Source organism: Neofelis nebulosa, chromosome 12 (assembly GCF_028018385.1).
Source record: "Neofelis nebulosa isolate mNeoNeb1 chromosome 12, mNeoNeb1.pri, whole genome shotgun sequence".
Taxonomy (NCBI): domain Eukaryota; kingdom Metazoa; phylum Chordata; class Mammalia; order Carnivora; family Felidae; genus Neofelis; species Neofelis nebulosa.
In genome coordinates this window covers 49,949,022-49,972,699 of record NC_080793.1, presented here as the reverse complement: position 1 = coordinate 49,972,699, position 23,678 = coordinate 49,949,022, and the positions used below count along the sequence as shown (strand labels likewise).

Below are 23,678 nucleotides of genomic sequence, written 5' to 3'. Positions count from 1 at the left end.
TGTTCCATTTTCTCCTAATAGAAGGATCTTCGACTTTATCTGGGAACATCTCACTGTGCCGTCACCTTTAGTGACCTAAAGTAGCCTCCTACGGGTGATTTTTCTTTGAGGACCTTGACACTGCCTTGAAAGTTTCCAGTCATAAATCGTTACCCACTGAGAACAATTTCTCAGACTTTTCTAAATAATTACATAGACTCCAAAAGAAAACCATCCTCTACCTATGCTGTCGTATTATCTTGTCTCCTAATTCAAAGAAAGCGCAACCTACATTTTGAAGGACTTAGAGACACTAGAAAATGAAATTACCGAACACAACTACAAGATTCAAAGGGAAGTGATCTTCGAACTGTAGGACACCATTTGTTATTTGGTGGCACCTTCTGGGAAAGCTTGATATTGCAGCTCAGCTCTGTTAAACATAAATCCCTCGCAAAAGCAAGTGGGAAAATTCTGGGGGCAGAGAAATAGTGATCATATAATAATGTGAAATCCAGAACCACGGGAGTCTGTTGTACTTGAAGCAAGCGTGTGTAAGAAGTCAGAGATCCCTGGACGGTTTACAGCTCTTCCCTCCCTGTGTATGCCAAATCCAGCGCTAAGGACAAGCTATCACTTCCTGAAGACTGTTGGTAAAAGTCCAAATCAATAGGTAGGTCAAAGAAACATGATTCATAAATGGAACAAGAACATTATACCAAAGGCTTTCACAGCACTGACGCCAATGTCATGAAGCACATCTCTGCGTATGTAATAGGAATCCATGGGAAAAAAAGATCTGCTTCGCTCCGAAACCCTTCGAGTAAGCTCCTACCAAGTGGGATCAAATCCTGGCTCCACCACATGGCAACTGTGGCCAAAGCTCTTTCACCCTCAGTTTCCCCATCTATAAAACGGGGATAATAATACTACCTGCTTCCTAAAGTTGTTTTCAGGATTAAATGAGTTAAAACAAGTCAAGTGCTTAGACGGGGGATGAGCACATAGAAAGCCCTCAAGCAATGTTCAACTACAGACATCCCAATGGTATGGTAAAGCTGGCCATGCAAAGACCATGTTGGATCACATCTTTGATTTTGTGTCTAAAGATGACAGACGAAACAATTAGGTGAAGATCATGGGCCCCAGAGTGAGAAACAATAGTGCACTGAAGAGGCAATGCAGCTCTCTTGAAGGAGGCTCATGGAATTTTTGAGACGTACAATTCAATACAAGTAAAAATGCTGAGTTTTGGCAGTTATGGGTAACAACAACTCTGCAATGATAGAATCCCCTATCTGCTCAAGGCCCTCGGCTACCTAAGGGCTTCTAACAAATTTAGTTTAAAAATTGTGGAACAATTTAGGCTTAGTATGATACCCAAACAAGGAAGAGAAGAAGCCCCTAACTCTCTTTTAAGGTAAAAATCTCCCTTTTGACTACTCCAAATCCTTTTTTGGACTAAGTCAGGAATGTGGCTGAGTAAATGAAATAGCTGATTCGCTGGACCATACCCACGCCTCTACCCGTTCACATGTGACATAGAAAACAAGCAAAAAAGCAGCTGAAAACAAGGGCAGGTGAACTATCTCCATGCACTCAACAAAGTTAACTTTCTTCCTATTATTTTAATCAAAGTTCCACACTGAGCTGAATCTATCAGAGGAAGGATGGCAACCCTTCAGGTATGTTTACCTCCAGTTATAAAATGCAGAGAACAGGAGTCCAGAACAAGAGCCCCCCCCCCCCCACCGCCTCCCCCTCCCACCACCCCCCCGAGGCAGGGCTGCCCTTTAATGAATGGCCTCTCCAGCTGCTCACTCACTATGCTTACAGACTTTACAGCTCTTGCATGTGCTGGAATTACAAGTCATTAAAAAGCCACTTTGAAAACACAATAAAGACCTTCTTCTCTGACTGCCACAACCTTCCATCACATAAAAACCTAAGGCCAATGCTTCAACAACAGGACGTTTACTGCCAGCTCCAGACAGTTTAAGCAGGGCAAGGAACAGGGTGGGGTGGGAGGAAATGAGGCACAACAAAAGAGGGGAAGTTTCTTTTTCCTTCTTCCTTTTTTTCTTTTCAAAAGAAGTTTCTGCTAAGGTGGTTTGAATTCTTTATTCTGAATATCTGAACCACCACTGGTAAAATGCTACTATTAGAAGAGATTTCATCTCTTTCCCTCAAGAAGATTTTAACCAAGAAAACAACGTTGGTAAAACCAAAGTATCAAAGGACAGGATTATAATCTCATTCCTCACATGGCAGGTTGAAGTGTGTAACATTTTCCCCAAATGCACCCTGCCCATTTTCAAGGAAAGACAGTTAAAACTTTTCACGTCTGCACTTTTAAATCACAATTAAATCTCTACAGAACAAGGCAAAAGCAACGGCAATGATGAGGAAATTACTACCAAAACCACATCTGATTACAAATACTTATTTCAGTTTTATTTTACTCTGTCCCCCTTCTCTGCTATGAATACCAAACTTCCCCATATCACAAAACATGATCAACCCAATAGATTTCTCTTCGGAAGCTGAATTAAATGAAACACAAAACCTACGGAAATACAGGAGGCGTGATAGATAGTTGGGCTCTTTTTAATTGTCAATTAAACTGTAAACAAGTTCATGTAAACCACAATTATAAACTTTAAGTTGACAAGGATACAGACCTTCACCCTTCTAGCTGCTAGCACATGTCAATCACTAGTAAGGTTACTTTCCATAAATGACCATCATGACCACAAGGTGATAACTTCCTAAACCAAGAATAGCCTTACTCTAACGGGAAATACGGAGGTCCTTGAAGGTAAAATATTCTTAATGCTAACATTTATGTATATAGCAAAAACACGCTCTTACCATGTTTCCTGTATTTGCTAAATGTTCACCCGCTATAAACCACTCCCTCTGTCTCCCTGCAACTCTTTAATTCTGTCGGGAAAAATCACCAATGGATTTTCATGTGACCATATTAAATTTCTTTAGAAAAGAACAAACATTTCAGGAATTGCAAAATGTATTTAAAAATGACTCTGTGTAACATTAATAACAATCCACGGAGAAGTCATTTCTTAGGACGTCTTCCTTTAATAGTAGCAGCAATAAAACAAACAAGCAAGAGCCTACCTAATACAGTGCTAGGTATGTCCTTGTCCTTTACCTATTTGAAGTAAAAAGCTCAAAGATCCTGGGACACTTTTTGGCTTAACTTTTGATTTAAAGCTTTGATTTAAAGTCCTCTAATTTTCCAGTCACCGTGTAACAAATGCGTACCAATATCAAGGACATATACCTTCTCAAAACAAATTTCAGAGCAACATGACCTAGTATTTTTGCCCCTTTAAAACATATAACCCAACTCTTGAACAAGGACACTAGAGTTCTACAGTATTTCTGAATATCAAAAAATCTCTTTCAAAGCTGTATGTTATAAAGGTTGCCAGAAGCTACATCATACATATCATAGTTAACTAGTATTTTTTGGTTAATGTGCTCATAGGTGCTTTACCGTTTTCACAATAATCCTACATAGTAAATACTATCACAATCTCCACCTTACAAGAGAATTAACTAAAATACAGAAGATTAAAACATTTGCTTAAGATCACGGGAGGAGCTGGGCTTCAAACCACAGCCTGTCTGTCACCACACTACAAACTCCTAATTATTTGCTTACTTGACTACCTACCTACCTGGCCTGCCTAACCACTTATTAACAAATAAGTGATCCTTCAAAAACGACCTGTAGGAATACAAAGCATGGATGTACTTCTACTTTTCTACGCGAAGTATATAAAAATCTTAACCAAGAGGAACCATATGAATCAACAATCTAAGTAAGCTTCCAGTAATCAGTAATAGCACTGATTTTATTTTTATATAAAACCTGAATCTAACTTAGTTATGGAAAAGCTTCTTTAAAAAGTTCTTCCTTTTAGGGGCGCCTTGGTGGCTCAGTCAGTTAAGCATGTGACTTTGGCCCAGGTCATGATCTCGCAGTTCATGGGTTTGAGCCCTACATCGGGCTCTGTGCTGACAGCTCAGAGCCTGGAGCCTGCTTCAGATTCTGTGTCTCTTCTCTCCCTGCCGTTCCCCTGCTCACACTCTGTCTCCCTCTTTCTCAAAAATAAATAAAATATTTTAAAAAGATTTTTTAAGTTCTTCCTTTTACTGTAACTAACCTGTACCCAGGTAAGATGTTTACAAGCTTACCAGGTAAATAATCTTTTCTTCCCAGCCCTTCCTAATTCTTCATACTCTTCCAATTTTTTTGTCTCTTTCTTCTGTTTCAAAGACCATGATCTCTGCCCATTGTGCCTAAAATTACCCACGACCCTATCTGCCATAAATGAACACAAATCTGGTTCATAGTCAAATAATAAAGCTGGAAAGGATGTTAGAGAGATCAGATCATCTTACCACACTTACTCAGATACAGGCATACTCACCACCAGGATATTACAGTATGCCCACTGAAGTTGGGCCTGTCCCAAGCTATCAAATCTGTTACTGGCCAAGGGAAAATCTGGGCTCCTCACTGCTCTCCATTACAATTGTCTCCCATTCCTTCTGTCTTGCCCACAGGGGGAACACGAGGTAGGAAGAAGGCCAGACAAAGGTGATCTCTACTATTGCATACAGGGAACTTTAGCACCTCCCTTCCCCTCCCTCCCTCCACCACCCTCCCCTTATCTTCTTTGTTCACAGAAAGGTCTTTTGAGTCATGGCTTATTTGGAACGACTTTCATCAATTTTCTTCGGCTCCACCACCTGCATTTAGAGAATCAAACCAACAACAGCAACAATAAAAGCACTACTACCAGAAAACTGATAAAGAAAGGGTATCTGTTGGGTTTTATACCCAAATAATATCCAAAAGCCTTTAGAGACTTTCTCTATAATGATGTGCAGAACCCGTTACAAAAACTCCTGTAACAATTACTGGATATGTGATCCTCCTATGTCATGAATTGTTGTGAAAATTTGCTCCCTACTGTAAGGAATTAAGATTCTAACTCTTTACTCCAAAAGATTTTTAAAATTACGGCTTAGGATTAATACACCAAGTTGAACATGAAGTTTATGAAAAGAAAAGTCATATCTTATAAATCATATAGAAAAGGGAGGGAGCAAGAGACAAATAAAAACAAAAATGCACAGAGTTATCTAAGGACGACGACAATCATCTGGGACAATTTCATGTAGAAAGAGGTTTGCTTTAGGAATGTCGTTTAATCAGCTAACGTTCAAGAAAGATGCCTTTCTGACCAAAACCTACTATAAGAAACACACACAGCCTATGAAATAGAATTTTTACAAACCATTACTCACCCATGCTGATTACAACGTATTCTGATTTTTTGTAAACACTGGTGACGACATGCTAAAATGGTTTTGTGGCTCACCACTGAATCCTAAGCCACAACTGGAAAACCTCCGTTCGAGAAGAGTCACAACACGTCAGAATACGGAAAGACTAAGTGGCTAAACCTGACAATCTTGATAGACTAATCATACCCCAAGAGGATCAATGGACATTTTAGGGTGATTTGAAATAGAAGTCAAACATAAAAAACTTTCCAAGTAACACCTAACTGAGAACAAGTTTTGTATTAAGAGGAGCCTAAGTCCACCTGGGTGGCTCAGTCGGTTGAGTGCTGGACTTTTGGTTTTGGCTCAGGTTACGATCTCACAGTTTCATGGGTTCAAGCCCTGCGTCTAGGCTCTGCACTGGCAGCTCGGAGCCTGCTTGGGATTCTCTCACTCTCCCTCTCTTTCTGCCCCTCCCCTGCTTGTGCTGTCTCGCTTTCAAAATAAATGAATAAACTTAAAAAAAAAAAAAAAAAGAGGACCCTAAGTAAAAAGCACAAGAGGAAAAATAAATGCTTGACGTGTTGGCACAAACCCATTAGTTCTCATTGGTTCAATAAACTATTGCTATAAAACATTTACCAAACACTGGAACAAATTACCCCAATCTCTTGTATTTTATATGCTACTGTGCTCCTAATTTGATCTTCTATTACAATTTCAAGATTAGCTATGGAGGGTAGTGGGGAAGGAAGTAGTCTCTGGACAACAGGAGATCGGTTGTGACTCCACGTTGTCACCCCGGCTGCCCTTCTACCCAGCGCAAATGCAGAAGACAGAATCTGCTACGAAGTCCCTCCACCTCCGCCAGCACTCGAATCAGGAACATGTGTATGGTGAACCCGTGGGACAGAAAGAGAAATAGTCTCAAATTGCCAGCAGTTTTTAGCCAGACATCTTCCTTGACCATTGTCTAGAAATACTGACAAGCCAAAGTAAGGAGATTATTTGGACTGGTCAGGACTAATAAGTAACTTAAAAGGGCTAAAGATTGTTTTAAAAAAAAAAAAAAAGGTAATTTGACTTCAAAGTAAATAACGTTCATTCTCTAGAACTGGAATGCAATACTATTTCATATACTAATAGTTCTGTCACTGGAAGCATAAGATTTCTTATACTGGCGAGAAGTTAGAATAGTGTGAAACCCCCTTCCAACTCTGAGAAATCTGCAATTGTAAGTTTAAATCTCAACATCAGGTAACATTTTGGAGGGATGTGAAATGGTCAGATGGTCTTTTAGGCATCCACAAAAGTTAATCCCACCCGTCAGCAAAAACAAAGATCACATACCCTGACCATGGCCCCAAAGGAAGAAAAAAAAAAAAAAAAAATTAAGTGGTTCTTTTTCAAAATACCACCACCGGCTTTCACAAGCACAAATATGTGTCAAATTTTACCAAATTATACATTTTAAATCTATACGGTATATCGTTATATCGATTTTGCCTCCAGAAAACTTCTTAAAAATACTATACCAGCTTCTCATCTCTGTAAACAAATTACTTCATAGCATTGATCAAAAAGATCAACGTTATAGCTGCACCCCAATATTTTCTAAATTTGTCTTTTAAACTTATTTTCTCATATATTCAAGTTTTATCGCATTCTTGTCACTTTCCTAAATCAGCAATCGTCGAAAAGCACAGTAACTAAGTGCCAAGGAGCATCTCAATGTTCCTGCTGCTATTCAACACAGCCCATTATTACACTACGGAACGTATCTTTCCTTTAACAGTTCCCATCACAGTCCAAATGTCTGCCGATTCTTTAATGATTTCATTTCCTTCTTTCCATTAGTTAAGGAAATTCATCTCTAGGCCCATCCATGCTACCATTTCATGGTTCGGCTGTCAGTTTCTTCCCTCATCCTTTATCCTACAGCCATCTGAAATAAGATCTGAAGGCTAACATGGGAAAGGAGGGAAACCAACAAGACTACTCACGTCAGATTTGGAGGACATGTTCTCCTCTACGTCGGAATCGTTGGGATCCACGATATCATCAAATGGTGGCAGAGTCGATTTCTTCTTCTCTGAGGTCTCACTTTCGATTTTGACCTTTCCCAGCTTGACATGAGATTTATCTTTTATCTGTTTTTTGTCAGCAGAACAAGTGAGTATCAGCGGTGGCGCGCTAGAAAAACTTTTAAATAAAGCCTCTGAGCTACTCTTTTTCCTTTTTTTGGCTGAGAGTTCTTCGGAATCTGCAATGGGGGGCCTTTTACTAGGAGCCTTCTTGTCTTGCTGCCCACTGGTGATCGTGAGTAAGTTACTGTCTGGTTTTGGCTCTTTTGACATGGGTTTCGGTTCCTTGAAGGCCATCTTAGGAACGATTTTTTCTTCTTTCAGTGGTTTATTTTCTTTGGGTTTCTTAGAGGATTCTTTGGAAGATTTGTTGTGATCCCTGGAAGGTTCTTTGAAGGCACTTTTATGTTCTCTGGAGTCTTTAGAAGGTTTTTCCTTGTGCTCCTTCATTAACTTGTGAGGCTTTGAAAAACTGGTGCTGCTGCTGCTGCTGCTGCTGCTGCTGCTACTGCTGCTGCTGCTGCTGCTGCTGCTGCTACAGCTGCTGCTGCTGCTGCTGCTGCTGCTGCTGCTGCTACAGCTGCTGCTGCTGCTGCTGCTGCTGGTATGAATGCTCCGGTTCGGGTCCTGCAGAGAGGGGACAAGAGAACGCAACTCAGAGCTCCGGAGCAACGCGGGGTCCAACGCGGGGTCGCCGGCCGGCTCCCCCGCGCGTTGCATCCACATGCAAGGATCCTTCTTTGATCGCTCTCGAATGCATTTTCTTAGACACCAATCAGCACAGTGCAACAGGTGGGGACAGGGTGTGTGAGGAACACAGGGAACGAGGGCCACTGTGATCAAGGGGTTTAACGAGGCCAGCTGCTCTCCTAATCACGAGAAGCATGGCGTTCTAAACATTTCGGTTGGACAAATGTTCGTGGAACGCCTGTTCTAGGAGACACGAGGAAGGACGGCACACGGCCCCGACTCTTAGGAACTGTGACGTACCTAGGAGTCATGGCTGTTCCAAGAGCCACCAACGATGTGCTATGACCACAAAAGGAAGGCGGCCGTTGGTTCTGTTGGGGGTGTGGGAGAAGAATCGTTCAGAAATCTATAGAGAAGTAACGCCTGAATTAGACCCTCAAGAATAAGCAGGGCATTACTAGGAAGGGAAGAATGAGAAAGGACTTGGGAGACCAGCGACTAGAGTGAAGCACGACAAGGAGGGATGAAATTGTATTTGGGGAACAGCATCCAGCTACGGCAAAGATCGAGGACAAGGCAGAAAAAATAGCCCAGTGTCGCATGGTGAGGCCAGATAATATTAAATCTTAAATGCCTTTTTAATAACAAGAATCACAAGACCCAAACAAGAAAGAAAAGAATTCTCAATTTGAGATAAGAAACAATTTTTTTTTTTTGCTGCCCAAATTTCATGGGAGTGTCATTTCATTAGGAAGTGTCTCCCATCCACTAGCAAAGAAAAGAGAAATCCAACAGAACAAACATGTCACCAAATAGTCATCAAATGGACTGAAAAGTCTTTAGCCAATTACTATCGTGCAATCACGAGGAAAGAGTTCACCACTGCCTGTCCTATTTTACATGTGCTGCTTATTTTTTCACTGATATAAGTACCTCAGTATATATGACCTACACAGAACCTTTCTATTTAGGAACAAAATTTAAATTCATACTTAACACATTTGTGACCCTCTACCATTAATAGTAAGACTAGGACACAGAAGTAGATCCTGGACTTGTAAAAATCTACACCAATACGATAAAAGAAAAGCTCTTTCTTACTTACTTCCACCTTCTAATGGAACTAATGGCAAATACATGTCCAAATTTTCAACCGGAATTTACATCTCAAGGCTTGCTTGTTCTGCTGCACCTCTAACTCACTCAAAAGTCAATGATCTGTACATCAATCCTGTATCCCTTAAATATCTAGCAGAACTGAAAAGACAGTTGGGCAGGGGCTATGCTTTTCACTAAAACAGTCAATCTACCTATAGGGTCTACGTAAGAAGAAAAGAGAAAAGCATGTATATGAATAACTATCATAAAGTAATACTCGGGGTGCTTGGGTGGCTGAGTTGGTTAAGCCTTTGACTCTTGATTTCGGCTCAGGTCACAATCTCATGGTTTAGGGGTTTGAGCCTCACATCAGGCTCTGTGCTGACAGCGTGGAGCCTGCTGGGGATTCTCTCTCCCTGACCCCCCTCTCTCCCCCTCCCCTGTTCACTGTCTCTCTCTCTGTCTCTCAAAAATAAATAAATAAACATTAATAAAAATATTTAAAAAAAGAAAGTAATAGTCACTATAAAGGAAATGATCAACAAAACTAAAAGGTAAACTGTGAAATGGGAGAAGATATTTGCAAATGACATGTGTGATTAAGGGTTAGTGTCCAAAATCTATGAAGAACTTATAAAACTCAACACCCCCCCCAAAAAATAATTCAGTTAAAAAATAGGTAGAAGACATGAATAGACATACAGATGGCCAGTAGACACATGAAAAGATGGTCAACACCACTCATCTTCAGGGAAATGCAAATCAAAACTACAATGAGGTATCACCTCACACCTGTCAGAATGGCTGAAATTAATAGCACAGGAAACAACAAGTTGGCAAGGATGTCGAGAAAGGAGAACCCTCGTGCACTGTTGGTGGGAATGCAAACTGGTGCAGCCACGGTGGAGAACAGTATGGAGGTTCCTCAAAAAAGTAAAAATAGAACTACCCTATGATCCAGCAATTGCACTACTAGGTATCTGCCCAAAGGATATAAAAATACAGATTCGAAGGGACTCATGCACTCCGATGTTTACAGCAGCATTAACAACAATAGCCAAACTATGGAAAGAGCCCCAATGTTCACCAGCTGATGAATGGATAAAGAAGATGTGCTGTGTATATATACACACACAATTGAATATTACTCAGCCATAAAAAAGAATGAAATCTTGTCATTTGCGACAATGAGGACAGAGCTAGAGAGTACAGCGCTAAACAAAATAAGTCAGTCAGAGAAAGACAAATATCGTATGATTTCACTCATACGTGGAATTTAAGAAACAAAACAAATGAATATAAGGGTCGGGGGGAAGAGAGACAAACCAAGAAACAAACTCTTAACTATAAAGAACAAACTGATGGTTACCAGAAGGGAGGTAGATGGGGGGGTATTAAGGAGGGCACCCGGGGGAGTCTGGGTGGCTCAGTCGGTTAAACGTTCGACTTTGGCTTAGGTCATAATCTCATGTTTCGTGAGTTTGAGCCCCACATCGGGCTCTGTGCTGACAGCTCACAGTCTGGAGCCTGTTTCGGATTCTGTGTCTCCCCCTCTCTCTGCCCCTCCCCCACTCATGCTCTGTCTCTCTCTGTCTCTCAAAAATAAATAAAAGATTAAAAAAAATTTTTTTTTTTTAAAAAAGGAGGGCACCTGTTGTGAGGAGCACCAGGTGTTGTATGGAAGCGATGAATCACTAAATTCTACACCTGAAACTAATATTACATTGCATGTTAACGAACTGTAATTTAAATAAAAACTTGAGGAAAAATACTTAAAATGAAAAATTACTGTTCTATGTTAGTGGACTATATATTTTTTTCTTACAATTTTTTCCTTATTTGTCGACACTAACAACAACAAAATGACATATACCAATCATTCCATTTATTTTTCTCAAGTGAGCATTTGGTCTCAAAGTTCTAAAATGGATAAAGCTGCTATGCAAAGACGTGCTTTTATGCATCAAACTAGATGATTCCTTACAAAACATCTCAATCTGAGATTTACAAGCAGAATGCTAAAGATAGTATTCATATTACTGAAACTACATTATTTTATAAATTCTATTACAAGACATTTCCTGGCATGTTAAGCAATACTATGAATAATTAAAATAAAGTATAATGGGAAAACTAAATTAAGGAAGAACATTTGAAATCTAATATCCTTCAGTTTTTTTTTTAATTGGTTTGTTGACTCACTGAATTTTGGCAATTTGCAACTAGTATTCTAATTATGGCTCTAGAACACCCAAGCATTGTTACTCAATATTTTAACCTTCATGGAGTATTATACATAGGTTTATAAATGTGACTTTTTAAAACACACAGATTTTTACCTACCAACATACTTTCTTTTTTTTTTTTTTTTTAATGTTTGTTTATTTCTGAAAGAGAGAGAGCAGAAGCAGGAGAGGGGCAGAGAGAGAGGGAGACACAGAATCCAAAGCAGGCTCCAGGCTCTAAGCTGTCAGCACAAAAGCCCGATGCAGGGCTCGAACTCATGAACCATGAGATTATGACTTAAGCCAAAGCCAGACACTTAACAGACTGAGCCACCCAGGTGCCCCTACCTACCAACATACTTTCTTTTTTTTTTTTTTAATTTTTTTTTTTTCAATGTTTTTTATTTATTTTTTGGGACAGAGAGAGACAGAGCATGAACGGGGGAGGGGCAGAGAGAGAGGGAGACACAGAATGGGAAACAGGCTCCAGGCTCCGAGCCATCAGCCCAGAGCCTGACGCGGGGCTCGAACTCACGGACCGCGAGATCGTGACCTGGCTGAAGTCGGACGCTTAACCGACTGCGCCACCCAGGCGCCCCCCAACATACTTTCTAATATTAAGCATTAAAAAATAGTAAATTTCAGTATTAAAAAAAAAAAAAAAAACTTCTACGGGGCTCCTTCCATGATTTATTTCTAAAACCCTTTTGAGGGACAAACTAGAATTCTTAATGCAAAGTACACAGTGGTATAGAACACAGACTCTTGTGTCACAGAAAGTTTAGACTCCTTTCTTAATCACATACATATGATTTTAAGTATAAAACTCCAGAAATTTTATAACTTTTTGCTCCCACACTGGCCTAGGTATTTAATGCCCAGCTTTTCACCAACCCAACAAATCTTCATAGAAGCAAGCTACTCTCGCTCCTGCCCCTTTACAAAAAGCTTCCTTTAAATTATGACAACTGAGAGGTAAAAAGAAAAACGGTCCATAACAACACCCCAGATAAATAAAAATTTAGAAAATAAAAAAAAAGGTGAAAGGATGTTCCTATTATATAGACTACATTTCCTCCGTCCTGGATCTGTGACAAATGGCAAAGTTCAGATGTATTGTCACCTGACTCTCTAGTCACACATGCAATAAATGTAAAACCAAGGCTTAGATACAAAGTGAGGAATTGTTACTGACACAGAATAAAAGCTTGAACTGATTCTCAGCCTATCTATCCCACACATATCGGAGATCAAGTCACTGTTTTTTAAAAATTTTTACTCAACTCTTAACCTTAAGTGCCGCTAAGCAGAACAGACTAATTACCATTCAATGGGGGGTTTACACATGTCGTATGATTCAAATTTTCTTTGCCTGAAGCTCATTAGGACAAATTGAATACCAATATTAGGGCGAATAAGTGTGCATAATTCAGATATCAAATATTGAAGGCAAATGACTATCTAAACAAACATGTACCTATGTGCACTAACTTTGCTACCTATGAATATAGGGTACAATATTGTTTTTCGGCCTCTCAGATTCTACGGAATGCTTCCTTGTTTTAATTTTCTGGAACAGGATCGGTCCTTTTAATACATAATCTCTTCTAATAGACTTGTCAGCAACTCTAGTAGGTAGCTTAAGAAAAGGCATTAACTACTGGACAAAATAAGGTTTTCTGACTATATGTGGCTTTCAACTTCTGTGTTATCATCACCACGTCTTCTTCCTAGTACCGCTGCTAATGCAAAGCTGATTCTTTCTTCAGCTCCTGTTTCTCCTTTTCACCTAGGCTCCTATTTTCGGTCCCCGTCCCAATTCGACTGGCTTCCGCGTTGCACAAGATGTTTAGATTCGTATCTTTGTTCAGTGAAATTTGCATACAGACAAATAAACTCCCTCAGAAGAGTTTTACTTATCCCAACGCAAAAATTTCTCCTTTAAAAGTTGATTTGTCCACAGTGCATCTGAAAAGGATACTCCCTGGAAATTATAATAGAGTCCAAGAGTTTATGCATATGAAAAGCTACGTAAAACACTCAAAGGTAGGTTTCAAACTAAAAATCTCTCTGTAATGCCACTAAAGCATGACAGATGGGGGGCACCTGGGTGGCTCAGTCAGTTCAGCTTCTGACTCTCAGTTTCGGCTCAGGTCACGATCTCGTGGTTTCCTGAGGTCAAGCCTCACGTCAAACCTGACAGTACAGAACCTGCTTGGGATTCTCTCTCTCCCTCCCTCCCTCCCTCTCTCTCTCTCTCTCTCTCTCTCTCTCTCTCTGCCCCTCCCCCCACTCATGCTATCTCTGTCTCTCTCAAAATAAATAAGAAAAATTTTTTTTAAAAAACCCACAACAAATGGCACAGGAGTGAAATACCATCTGAAACTATGAATCAGGTATAAAAATCCAGGATTGTGGGGAAAGACGGGACCTTAAATTTGACTCACCTCCCCCAACTTTCATCTCAAATCCAACCCATTTGCCTTCTTGAACCAGTCAGCTCTGGGAACCAGCTGGCAGTGAATGGGGCCTGAAGAATGTGGCCATGGGATTATGGGCATCTCGAAAGAGGACTGAAATGGGGCTTGCTCTGCTCTGGGCTCTAAGCAAGACACAGAAGACTTCCCACAGAAAACTGCACAAGGACTGCCAGCCCCCCCCCCCCCCCTCCGCCCCAAAGGTGTTCAGGAGACACTCAACAGGAGGGAGAGTCCCCTCTACTCCTGAGGCTGGAGATGCAAAGAGGCCAGAAGGCAGGCACAGGGTCGTCCAGGTGCATACACATGAAATGCACAACATGCCTACCTCTCATCAGTTATAGGATTATAAAAACATAAGGTCTCTTAATAACAACCTGAAACCCAACACACATATAAATAACATATCTACAGTAGGCGAGAATAGGACCTAGCAGATCTAGAGAACAGACCTAGAGGACAGACCTAGCAGATCTTCTGAAGGACAAAGATGAAACACTGAGGTCAAAAATGGTACAATTACTTCAGAAGAGGCATACCGAGAACGGACAATAATTTCTATGGGTTTAAAATATTATCTAAACTAAACTTTAAAAACAAAACCCTCCAAGTTGAATAATTCAGTAGATAAAGGAGAAGACAGACTCTTCAATGGTGGCGTGAACGATCAACTGGAAGAAATCTCAAACCATAAGGATACAAAGAGATGTAAGTCATTAATGGAAAAGAGAAGAAACCTGAAGAACAGATTGAGGAGCCCTAAGTGACGTACCAACCACAGGAAAAGTTCCAGAAGAGTCTCTGGAAGGAGGAAAAGGAAGAGATGGGAGAGAGGCAATAGTTAAAGGAATATGGAAGAAAAGGAAAGACTGAATTGCGACCTCAAAGGGCTCTTCAAGATCCCGGCGGGACTAGTAAGAGAAAAAAGACACACTCAAGAATATCACACTAAAATTCCTCAACTTTAAGAATAGAAAGAAAACTTTACAAGTTGCCAGAAAGAATAATTACTTAAAACTAAAAAGGAATGAAATTACATGGCACTTTTCATTTCTGACAGTAGAACTGGGAAGAACAAACAGTAAAATCAAGACTGCTGAGGGAAAAAGCAGCACAACCCAAACATCCTACACACACAGTCGGTGTGAAAGAAGTGTTTGCCGAAATTTAAGGATTCAAAGAGCACATCACCCACTGCCCCATCTAAGGAAAGGACTTGAGAAGGGACTTTAACCAAAGAGTAACTAAATTAGAAACGAGACCCGTTATGTGTGGGAAGGTGGAGAGGAGACAGAAGTGTAATGTACTTTGCCTTCTACACAGAATTAAATCTAAATGGATAATCAACTATCTGGAATATGTAATAGAAGTGAAGTGCTCCATGTGAATTCCTGAAACACACACAAAAAAAGGCTAACAAAACTCTGGATCTGAAAAATTAAATTCTCTCTGTAGAAACTTCGGAAAGTTAGAGAAGGATGGAGTGTCGAGGTGAGGGAAAATGTTGGTATCATTTTTACATGGGAAAGCAGGGAAAAAACTGGATTACAAACCATTGAAAGGGAAGGTGGCCAATAATGAAATGGAAAAGTACAGGACTGCCACATAAACAGGGGGAAACTGGGAAATGAATATCGACTTGAAAATGAAAGCAAAATTCAGAAAAATGGAAAAAGTCACAAATATAAATAATGAACAAGGCGAAAAGTAATAAAATCCACTATTACTCACAGAATAAAAAAAGGAAGCTGAATTCTCTCACTAAAAGACAGACCGGGTAAAAAGTGGGCATACACAGACCGGTCACAAGAAACACAACATCTAACGACGGAGAAAAGTTTAAGATGAAAAGGAACGGGCCAAGAGCTATCCGCTAACTGACCCGAAAAGAAAGCATGAGTGCCACATTCATATTACACAGTGCAGACCTCAAGGTTAAGAAGACGAGACAGCATAAACAATTTATTTTATTTTATTTATTTTATTTTAATGTTTATTTATTTATTATTTTTTTTAATATATGAAATTTACTGTCAAATTGGTTTCCATACAACACCCAGTGCTCATCCCAAAAGGTGCCCTCCTCGATACCCATCACCCACCCTCCCCTCCCTCCCACCCCCCATCAACCCTCAGTTTGTTCTCAGTTTTTAACAGTCTCTTAGACAGCATAAACAATTTAAAAGCCAAGTTTTGTTAGGGGCGCCTGGATGGATCAGTTGGGTAAGCATCCAACTCTTGGTCTCAGTTCAGGTCTTGATCTCAGGCTCGTGAGTTAAAGTCTCACGATGGGCTCCACACTGGGTGTGGAGCCTACTGAAAAAAATAAATAAATAAAATAAAAAATGAAAGCGAGGTGATATATAGCAAAAAGTATTGAATATCTAAGAGAAACTTGAAGGGGTGCCTGGGTGGCTAAGTCAGTTGAGAGTTCAACTTCAGCTCAGGTCATGATCTCACAGCTCGTAGGTTCAGGCCCCGCATAGGGCTCTGTGCTGACAGCTCAGGGCCAGAAGACTGCTTCAGATTCTGTGCCGCGCCCCCCCCCCCCCCATCTGTCCCTCCCCTGTTTGCACTCTCTCAGAAAAAAAAAAAACAAAAAATTAACATTAAAAAATACATATTAAAAAAAAAAGAGAAACTTGAAAAACATTTCATTGAAATGAGAAATCCATACATCTTTGTCAGAAACAGGCAGATTTAAAGAAATGAGAATAAACAGCGAAGTTGGCTAAAACAACCCACAAATTTAATAATTACATATAAAACTTTTTATCTCATGCATAAAGTTTATAGTTTTTTTTAAATTTTTTAAATGTTTGTTTATTTTTGAGAGGCAGAGAGAGACAGAGCAGAGTGGAGAGAGGGGAAGAGGGAGAGAGGGAGACACAGAGTCTGAAGCAGGCTCCAGGCTCCGAGCTGTCAGCACCGAGCCTGACGCGGGGCTCAAAACCACGAACCATGAGAAATACAAATCAAAACCACACTCAGATATCACCTCACGCCAGTCAGAGTGGCCAAAATGAACAAATCAGGAGACTACAGATGCTGGAGAGGATGTGGAGAAACGGGAACCCTCTTGCACTGTTGGTGGGAATGCAAATTGGTGCAGCCGCTCTGGAAAGCAGTGTGGAGGTTCCTCAGAAAATTAAAAATAGACCTACCCTATGACCCAGCAATAGCACTGCTAGGAATTTACCCAAGGGATACAGGAGTACTGATGCATAGGGGCACTTGTACCCCAATGTTTATAGCAGCACTCTCAACAATAGCCAAATTATGGAAAGAGCCTAAATGTCCATCAACTGATGAATGGATAAAGAAATTGTGGTTTATATACACAATGGAATACTACGTGGCAATGAGAAAGAATAAAATATGGCCTTTTGTAGCAACGTGGATGGAACTGGAGAGTGTGATGCTAAGTGAAATAAGCCATACAGAGAAAGACAGATACCATATGGTTTCACTCTTATGTGGATCCTGAGAAACTTAACAGAAACCCATGGGGGAGGGGAAGAAAAAAAAAAAAAAGAGCTTAGAGTGGGAGAGAGACAAAGCATAAGAGACTCTTAAAAACTGAGAACAAACTGAGGGTTGATGGGGGGTGGGAGGGAGGGGAGGATGGGTGATGGGTATTGAGGAGGGCACCTTTTGGGATGAGCACTGGGTGTTGAATGGAAACCAATTTGACAATAAACTTCATATATTGAAAAAAAACGAAAAAAACAAAAAAACCACGAACCATGAGATCGTGCCTTGAGCCAAAGTTGGACGCTCGACCGACTGAGCCACCCAGGTGTCCCCTACAGTTTTAAATGAGCCCATGAAACAATTAAAAAATCAATCATAAAGGTATCATAAAATGAACTTCAAAATAATCTTTTTAAAATGCTTGGGTGCCCGGGTGGCTCAGTCGGTTAAGCATCCAACTTCAGCTCAGGTCATGATCTCACAGTCTGTGAGTTTGAGCCCCGCGTCGGGCTCTGTGCTGACAGCTCAGAGCCTGGAGCCTGCTTCTGATTCTGTGTCTCCCCCTCTCTCTGCCCCTCCTCTGCTCATGCTCTGTCTCTGTCTCAAAAATAAATAAAAACATTAAAAAAAATTTTTTTCTTAATGCTTAAATAGGGGCACCTGGGTGGCTCAGTCAGTTAAGCTTCTGACTCTTGGTTGTGACTCAGGTCATGATCTCACAGTTCAGGAGTACAAGTCCCTCCCCTCTCTCTCCCCCTCTTTCAGAATAAATAAACTTTAAAAAAAAATTAAAAAATAAAATGCCTGAATAGATTATACTGAATAAAGTTCTAATAAAATTAGAAAATAAAGGTCAAAAGAAATCAGTCAGGAGAAAATAATGAAAAGGCCATTTCATATAAAAAAATCTAGGGGTGGGATGCCTGGGTGGCTCAGTCAGTTAAGTTACTGCCTCTTGATTTTGGTTCAGGTCACGATCTCACAGTTTGTGAGTTCAAGTCCCACATCAGGTTCTGTGCTGACAGCACGGAGCCTGCTTGGGATTCTCGGACTCCCCCTCTCTCTTCCACTAGTTCTCTCTCTCTCTCTCTTTCTCTCTCTCAAAAATAAATAAACAGTTAAAAAACAGCTAGAGGCATCACAAAACATATGCTAAAAGGAAAATGTATAGCCTTGGGGCACCTGGGTGGCTCACTCAGTTAAGTGACTGCTTCTTGATCCTTGCTCAGGCCATGATGTCGTGGTTTGTGGGATGGAGCCCTGCATTGGGATTCTCTGCCTCTTAAAATAAATAAATAAGAAAGAGAGAAAGAGAGAAAGAGAGAAAGAGAGAAAGAGAGAAAGAAAGAAAGAAAGAAAGAAAGAAAGAAAGAAAGAAAGAAAGAAAGAAAGAAAGAAAGAAAGAAAAAGAAAGACTGACAAAGGAAATGTATAGAGCCTTTATTGTATTTATTAGTTTAAAAAAGAAAAGAAGAGGGCACCTGGGTGGCTCAGTGGGTTAAGCCTCTGACTTCAGGTCAGGTCATGATTTCACAGTTTACGAGTTCAAGCCCCACACTGGGCTCTGTGCTGACAGTCCAGAGCCTGGAACCTGCTTCATATTCTGTCTCCCTCTCTCTGCCCCTCCCCCACTAGTGCTCTGTCTCTCTCTGCCTCTCAAAAAATGAATAAATGTTTAAAAAAAAAGATTTAAAAAAAAAAAAAAAAGGAAAAGAAGGGGTGGGGGACCAAGCATAAAAATACAGTTAGTACTCACTCTGAGAAAACTATGAAAAGATTCACAAATACCCAAACATTATAATACCAAATATAACTAAGAAAGTAAAAGAAACAAATTTCACCAACATTTATGCTTTCAAAATAATGGCCTTGGGCGCCTGGGTGGCTCAGTCAGTTAAGCCTCCAACTTTAGCTCCGGTCATGATCTCACCATCCATGAGTTAGAGCCCTACATCTGGCTCTGTGCTGACAGCTCAGAGCCTGCTTTGGATTCTGTGTCTCCCGCTCTCTCTGCCCCTCCCCTACTTGCGCGTGCTCTCTCTCTGTCAAAAATAAACGTTAAAAAATTGTTAATAAAAAATAAAATAAAATAATGGCCTTTAATGTAAATTTAAGGTTCAAATTCTAAGGAGAGATTTATCAAATTAATTCTGACTTAAAGGAGATCGATAACTTACCTTTTTAAAGTCAAGTAAAAAGGGGTGCCTGGGTGGCTCAGTTGGTTATGGGTCTGACTTTGGCTCAGGTCATGATCTTGGGGTCTGTGAGTTCGAGCCCCGCGTCGGGCTCGGGGCTGACAGCTCGGAGCCTGGAGCCTGCTTCAGATTCTGTGTCTCTCTCCTTCTCTGACCCTCCCCTCCCCTCAAAAATAAATAAGCATTTAAAAAAAATGTTTGAAATCAATAAAAAAGGTGAAGTTTCTTGATTTTAAAATCATAACCTACTATAAAAGAAATATAATTGGGAGGATAGTAATTTACAAATATTTCAAAACAGGTAGGTAAATACCAAAAGAAATAGCCACACAGTTTGGTAGGGGGAAGGGAGGAAGAGGTAGGGAGGGTGGTAGGCTCCAGAGGAGCAAAGTGGACTGATGATGACTTTTATGGGCTTTTTAGCACCGTTTGACTTTAGAAATGTTTTATGAAAAAATATTAAGACAAGACTGTGCAGAAGACATTTCAACAACAGTTGGTGGAATTAATTTTTAAAAATGAACAAAAATGGATTTGAACACCTAGGCTAAAACTGGAAGCAACAAGGCCCGAAATTTAACATTTATCAGTCATGGGTAGGGGGCTAAAAGAACATCACACGAATGGTAAGGAAATGGCACTTGAGAAAGCAATGGGGTCTTTCAATCGATAACAATCTAAAAGGCCTATACATAAAAAGCACATCAAATATTTATCTAAACATGAGAAAGAAAAAGAAAAGTCTGCTTGTATAGAGTACAATGCTTTGGAAGGTTTTACTTGTTTTCATTTTTGTATAATGTTGTATCGTTTTTGGAGGTGATACTCAACCAGGAAGTTAGAAGGAGCTCTACAGTGTATCTCCACAGCTCAGGGAAGGGAAAAAGAAAGCCTCTTGGAGACCTGACCAGGAAGGAGCAGCAGACAGACTTAGGAAAATGAAGAAGCACATCCTCAAATTCCTCCATTTGCCTGGATCTGTATCCTGGTCAAGTAATAGAGATATAACTACACCTACAGAAATATAGTTATGGTTGGATTTTGCACAAATGACAAAAGACGCAGCAGTCATCCCATTGGTTAAGCATAAACCAACAAGTAACATGAAAGAGAATCAGAAGAGGTTATTGATCAGGCAAGGAGAGACTCTGGAAGAGTCACAGATCCCCTCAGTCATATGTGGCTAGGAGTTCTGCCAATTCTTTATCAAGACACACTGGCCTCAAAAACAGGTACAAAGAGCAGTGGTATCTGGGAAGCAAAGGAGATGCACTTGAGGACTTGAGGGAGGAATTCAATGTGAACCAACCATTCATTTTAGAAAGTTCTTCCGGTGGCAATGTGGTGGAGAGACTGCAGTGGGTAAAGAATGAGGAAAGAAAGGCCACTTCGAGGGCTCCCGCACTGGGGGATGGTGGTCACGGTAGCCGTGGACATGGCTCACTAAATGCTTACTAGTGTCCAGACTCTGATGTAGCAGCTGTACAACTATTAACTCAACGATCTTGTTTAGTAGCTATTATTAACTCCATGTGACAAGGGAAGAGTCTGAGGCACAGAAACCAGCGTGCCCAAAGGCACAGGCATAGTTAGTGGCAGAACTGAGATGGGAGCTCAAGTAGTCGGGCTCCAATGCCCATACCTCCATCGACCTTTCAGAAGGTCAGCTGGTTTTCAAACCAACTCGCCAACTTAACCTGAGCTGGAAATGAAAAAAGGATGGGTAGTGGGGAAGAGGCGCTCAATAACTTTAAAAGAACAACATTGAACGTGTCTGCCATCGGGGGACAACCGAATAAAGGAAGTTCTACTTAGTTCCATTCGAGGGGTTACAACACATTACTGTTGGGTAGGTGGCAAATAACTTATTTTGAAATCAGAGGCTCTTCCGGTATCGGTTTCGAGGGTCCTAAACTCTGAATCTTTTGTTACCAAATAACGATTTCCAACTTAACAGACATTTAAAAGGCTATGAGATACTGAAAAATCAACTTTTCCTCTAATATACTTGCAGAACACATATTATGTCCAATTATCCTAAAAAGTGTCACAGAAGTGTAAGGTACATCTCTCACAATTAAATGTTTTAAAAAGCAATGTAAAAATCTGCCACTACATAATTTGAAATGGCAAAAATATATAGTCTCAAATAAAATAAAGGCTCAACGCCACAGGAGGTAGGGTGGGGAAGTCACTGAACACAAAACCTAGAGGATCCTACAAGGGCCTCCACAGAAGGCATTTAAAAAGAGAGGGAATTTGAGAAATTTAGCACAAAAACAGAGTCATGAAGGAAAACAGTAAATTTTACATCCCCGAAACAAATGTGTGTACAAGGAAACAGAGTAACAGTACGTATCTTAACGGTGAAGAAACATTTTAACTAGTCATAACTGTGCACAGTGTTTACAATTTTCAACTCACAGAAATTAATCTAATCAGCCCTGCCACTAGCTAAGTGACTTAAATTTCCTTGTCAGGAAAACAGAGACCACTTTACCTAAACCATCAAGATCAACTTGATGATTAAATAAGTTTAATGTAAAGTCCTATATGTACATATTTGTATACAATTTATGTACTTGGCACGTAACTGAAACTTTGTTAGTGCTTTCAATCCCTACCTATTCAATTACTACCTTTCAATTACTCTTACCACTTACTAGAGATAAGCAAGAACACGTAAAATGTGTGTTACATAGCGCAATGCTATCAAGCGTGACAACAAAAAGTAAATGTTCGGATGACAAACACAGAAGGTAGAAACAGGAACGAAGATAGAAAAGAAACTCTAGGATACTCTGAGCTCCCAAAGTTGAGAATCAAGAGACACGGTTCATAATTGGTGGAACAAAAAGTAGGTTCTATGTTCAATATCTAGAAACTTCTATCCAAGACAAGACTTTAAAAGGTGTCATATTGGGAGGAAAAAGAGATGGAGCAAATAGGTTAGATTCTCTTGTAGAAAAAGCAGCACAAGCATATAGTTTGGAAACTTCCGGCAGTAACTGCACAGCTTTAAAATAAAAAAGCCGTCATATTCTAAAAAAAAAAAAAATTATTTAAAAAATTTTGGGGGCACCTGGGTGGCTCAGTCGATTAAGCATCTGACTTCAGTTCAGGTCATGATCCTATGGTTTGTGGGTTCGAGCCCCGTGTCAGGCTCTGTGCTCACAGCTCAGAGCAGGGAGCCTTCTTCAGATTCTGGGTCTCCCTCGCTCTCTGCCCCTCCTGGACGCACACGCACACGTGTGCGCTCTTTCTCTCTCTCCCCCAAAGTAAGAATACACATTAAAAAAAATCTTTTAAACAACATAGGACTTCGGGTTCTGCTAAATACCATCCTTTGCCTTAATTCTTTTAAACCATATACATGATTTATTTTGATACAAATTTCTTCAACCTCCCAAAGATACTTTTACGTTCCCTTTTCTTTCATGTACCCATTGGTGCGACTTCAGAGACTCTGTGAAATAAATTTTGCGTTAGAAAAAAGAGAAACCATTGAACTGAGTAACTGATATCTTCCTGTGTTTTAAAAAAGTTTACGATTTTCCTTCTGACGTGGTCTGAAAGTCTTTTTCTTTTTGTTTTTGAGCAAATGGCCATCAAGCTCTAATCTACAGATTTAGCTTAGGATACTTAGATGACATTTTGAGCTTTATTCACTATACTATATACCATTTTAAAGATGAAGAGAATAAATCTATAAATCATATTTACAATTCAGGAAGGAAACAACTGAACATTCTTTCAGTTCTGAAGTGAACAGAGTAAGTAGTGGCTAAATTTTCATCTCCCTAGCTCTCTGTTCAGAAGCATAGAAAGTAAACCCAATATTGTCTTCAACATTAAAAATACACTGAAGTACTGTCCTTGCATGTAAATATGAAATTTAACTGTCAAAATATTTATAGCAAGAATGCTCAAATATTCTACAGAATAATATTCCAAGAAGACAAAATTTTTAAATGCCTTGCTTTCTCAAATGACTACTTTCAGCGATGTTGCATATGCTATAAAATACTTTTGTTTCAGAATCCAATCTCATTTAAAAATGCTTCTATTTAGGGGTGCCTGGGTGGCTCCGTCAGCTAAGCATCTGACTCTTGATTTTGGCTTGGGCCATGATCC

At 40.1% G+C, this 23,678-nt stretch overlaps 1 protein-coding gene across 2 annotated transcripts in view; it reads right to left on the bottom strand.

Annotated features, from left to right (window-relative positions):
• Positions 1-23,678, bottom strand: part of MLLT3 (MLLT3 super elongation complex subunit) — a 287,620-nt gene that overhangs the window by 69,673 nt on the left and 194,269 nt on the right. For both annotated transcript variants that reach the window (XM_058695235.1, XM_058695236.1), the window contains exon 5: positions 7,305-8,012. In XM_058695235.1, the coding sequence (XP_058551218.1) occupies positions 7,305-8,012 (708 nt within the window). The remainder of the gene's footprint in view (positions 1-7,304; positions 8,013-23,678) is intronic.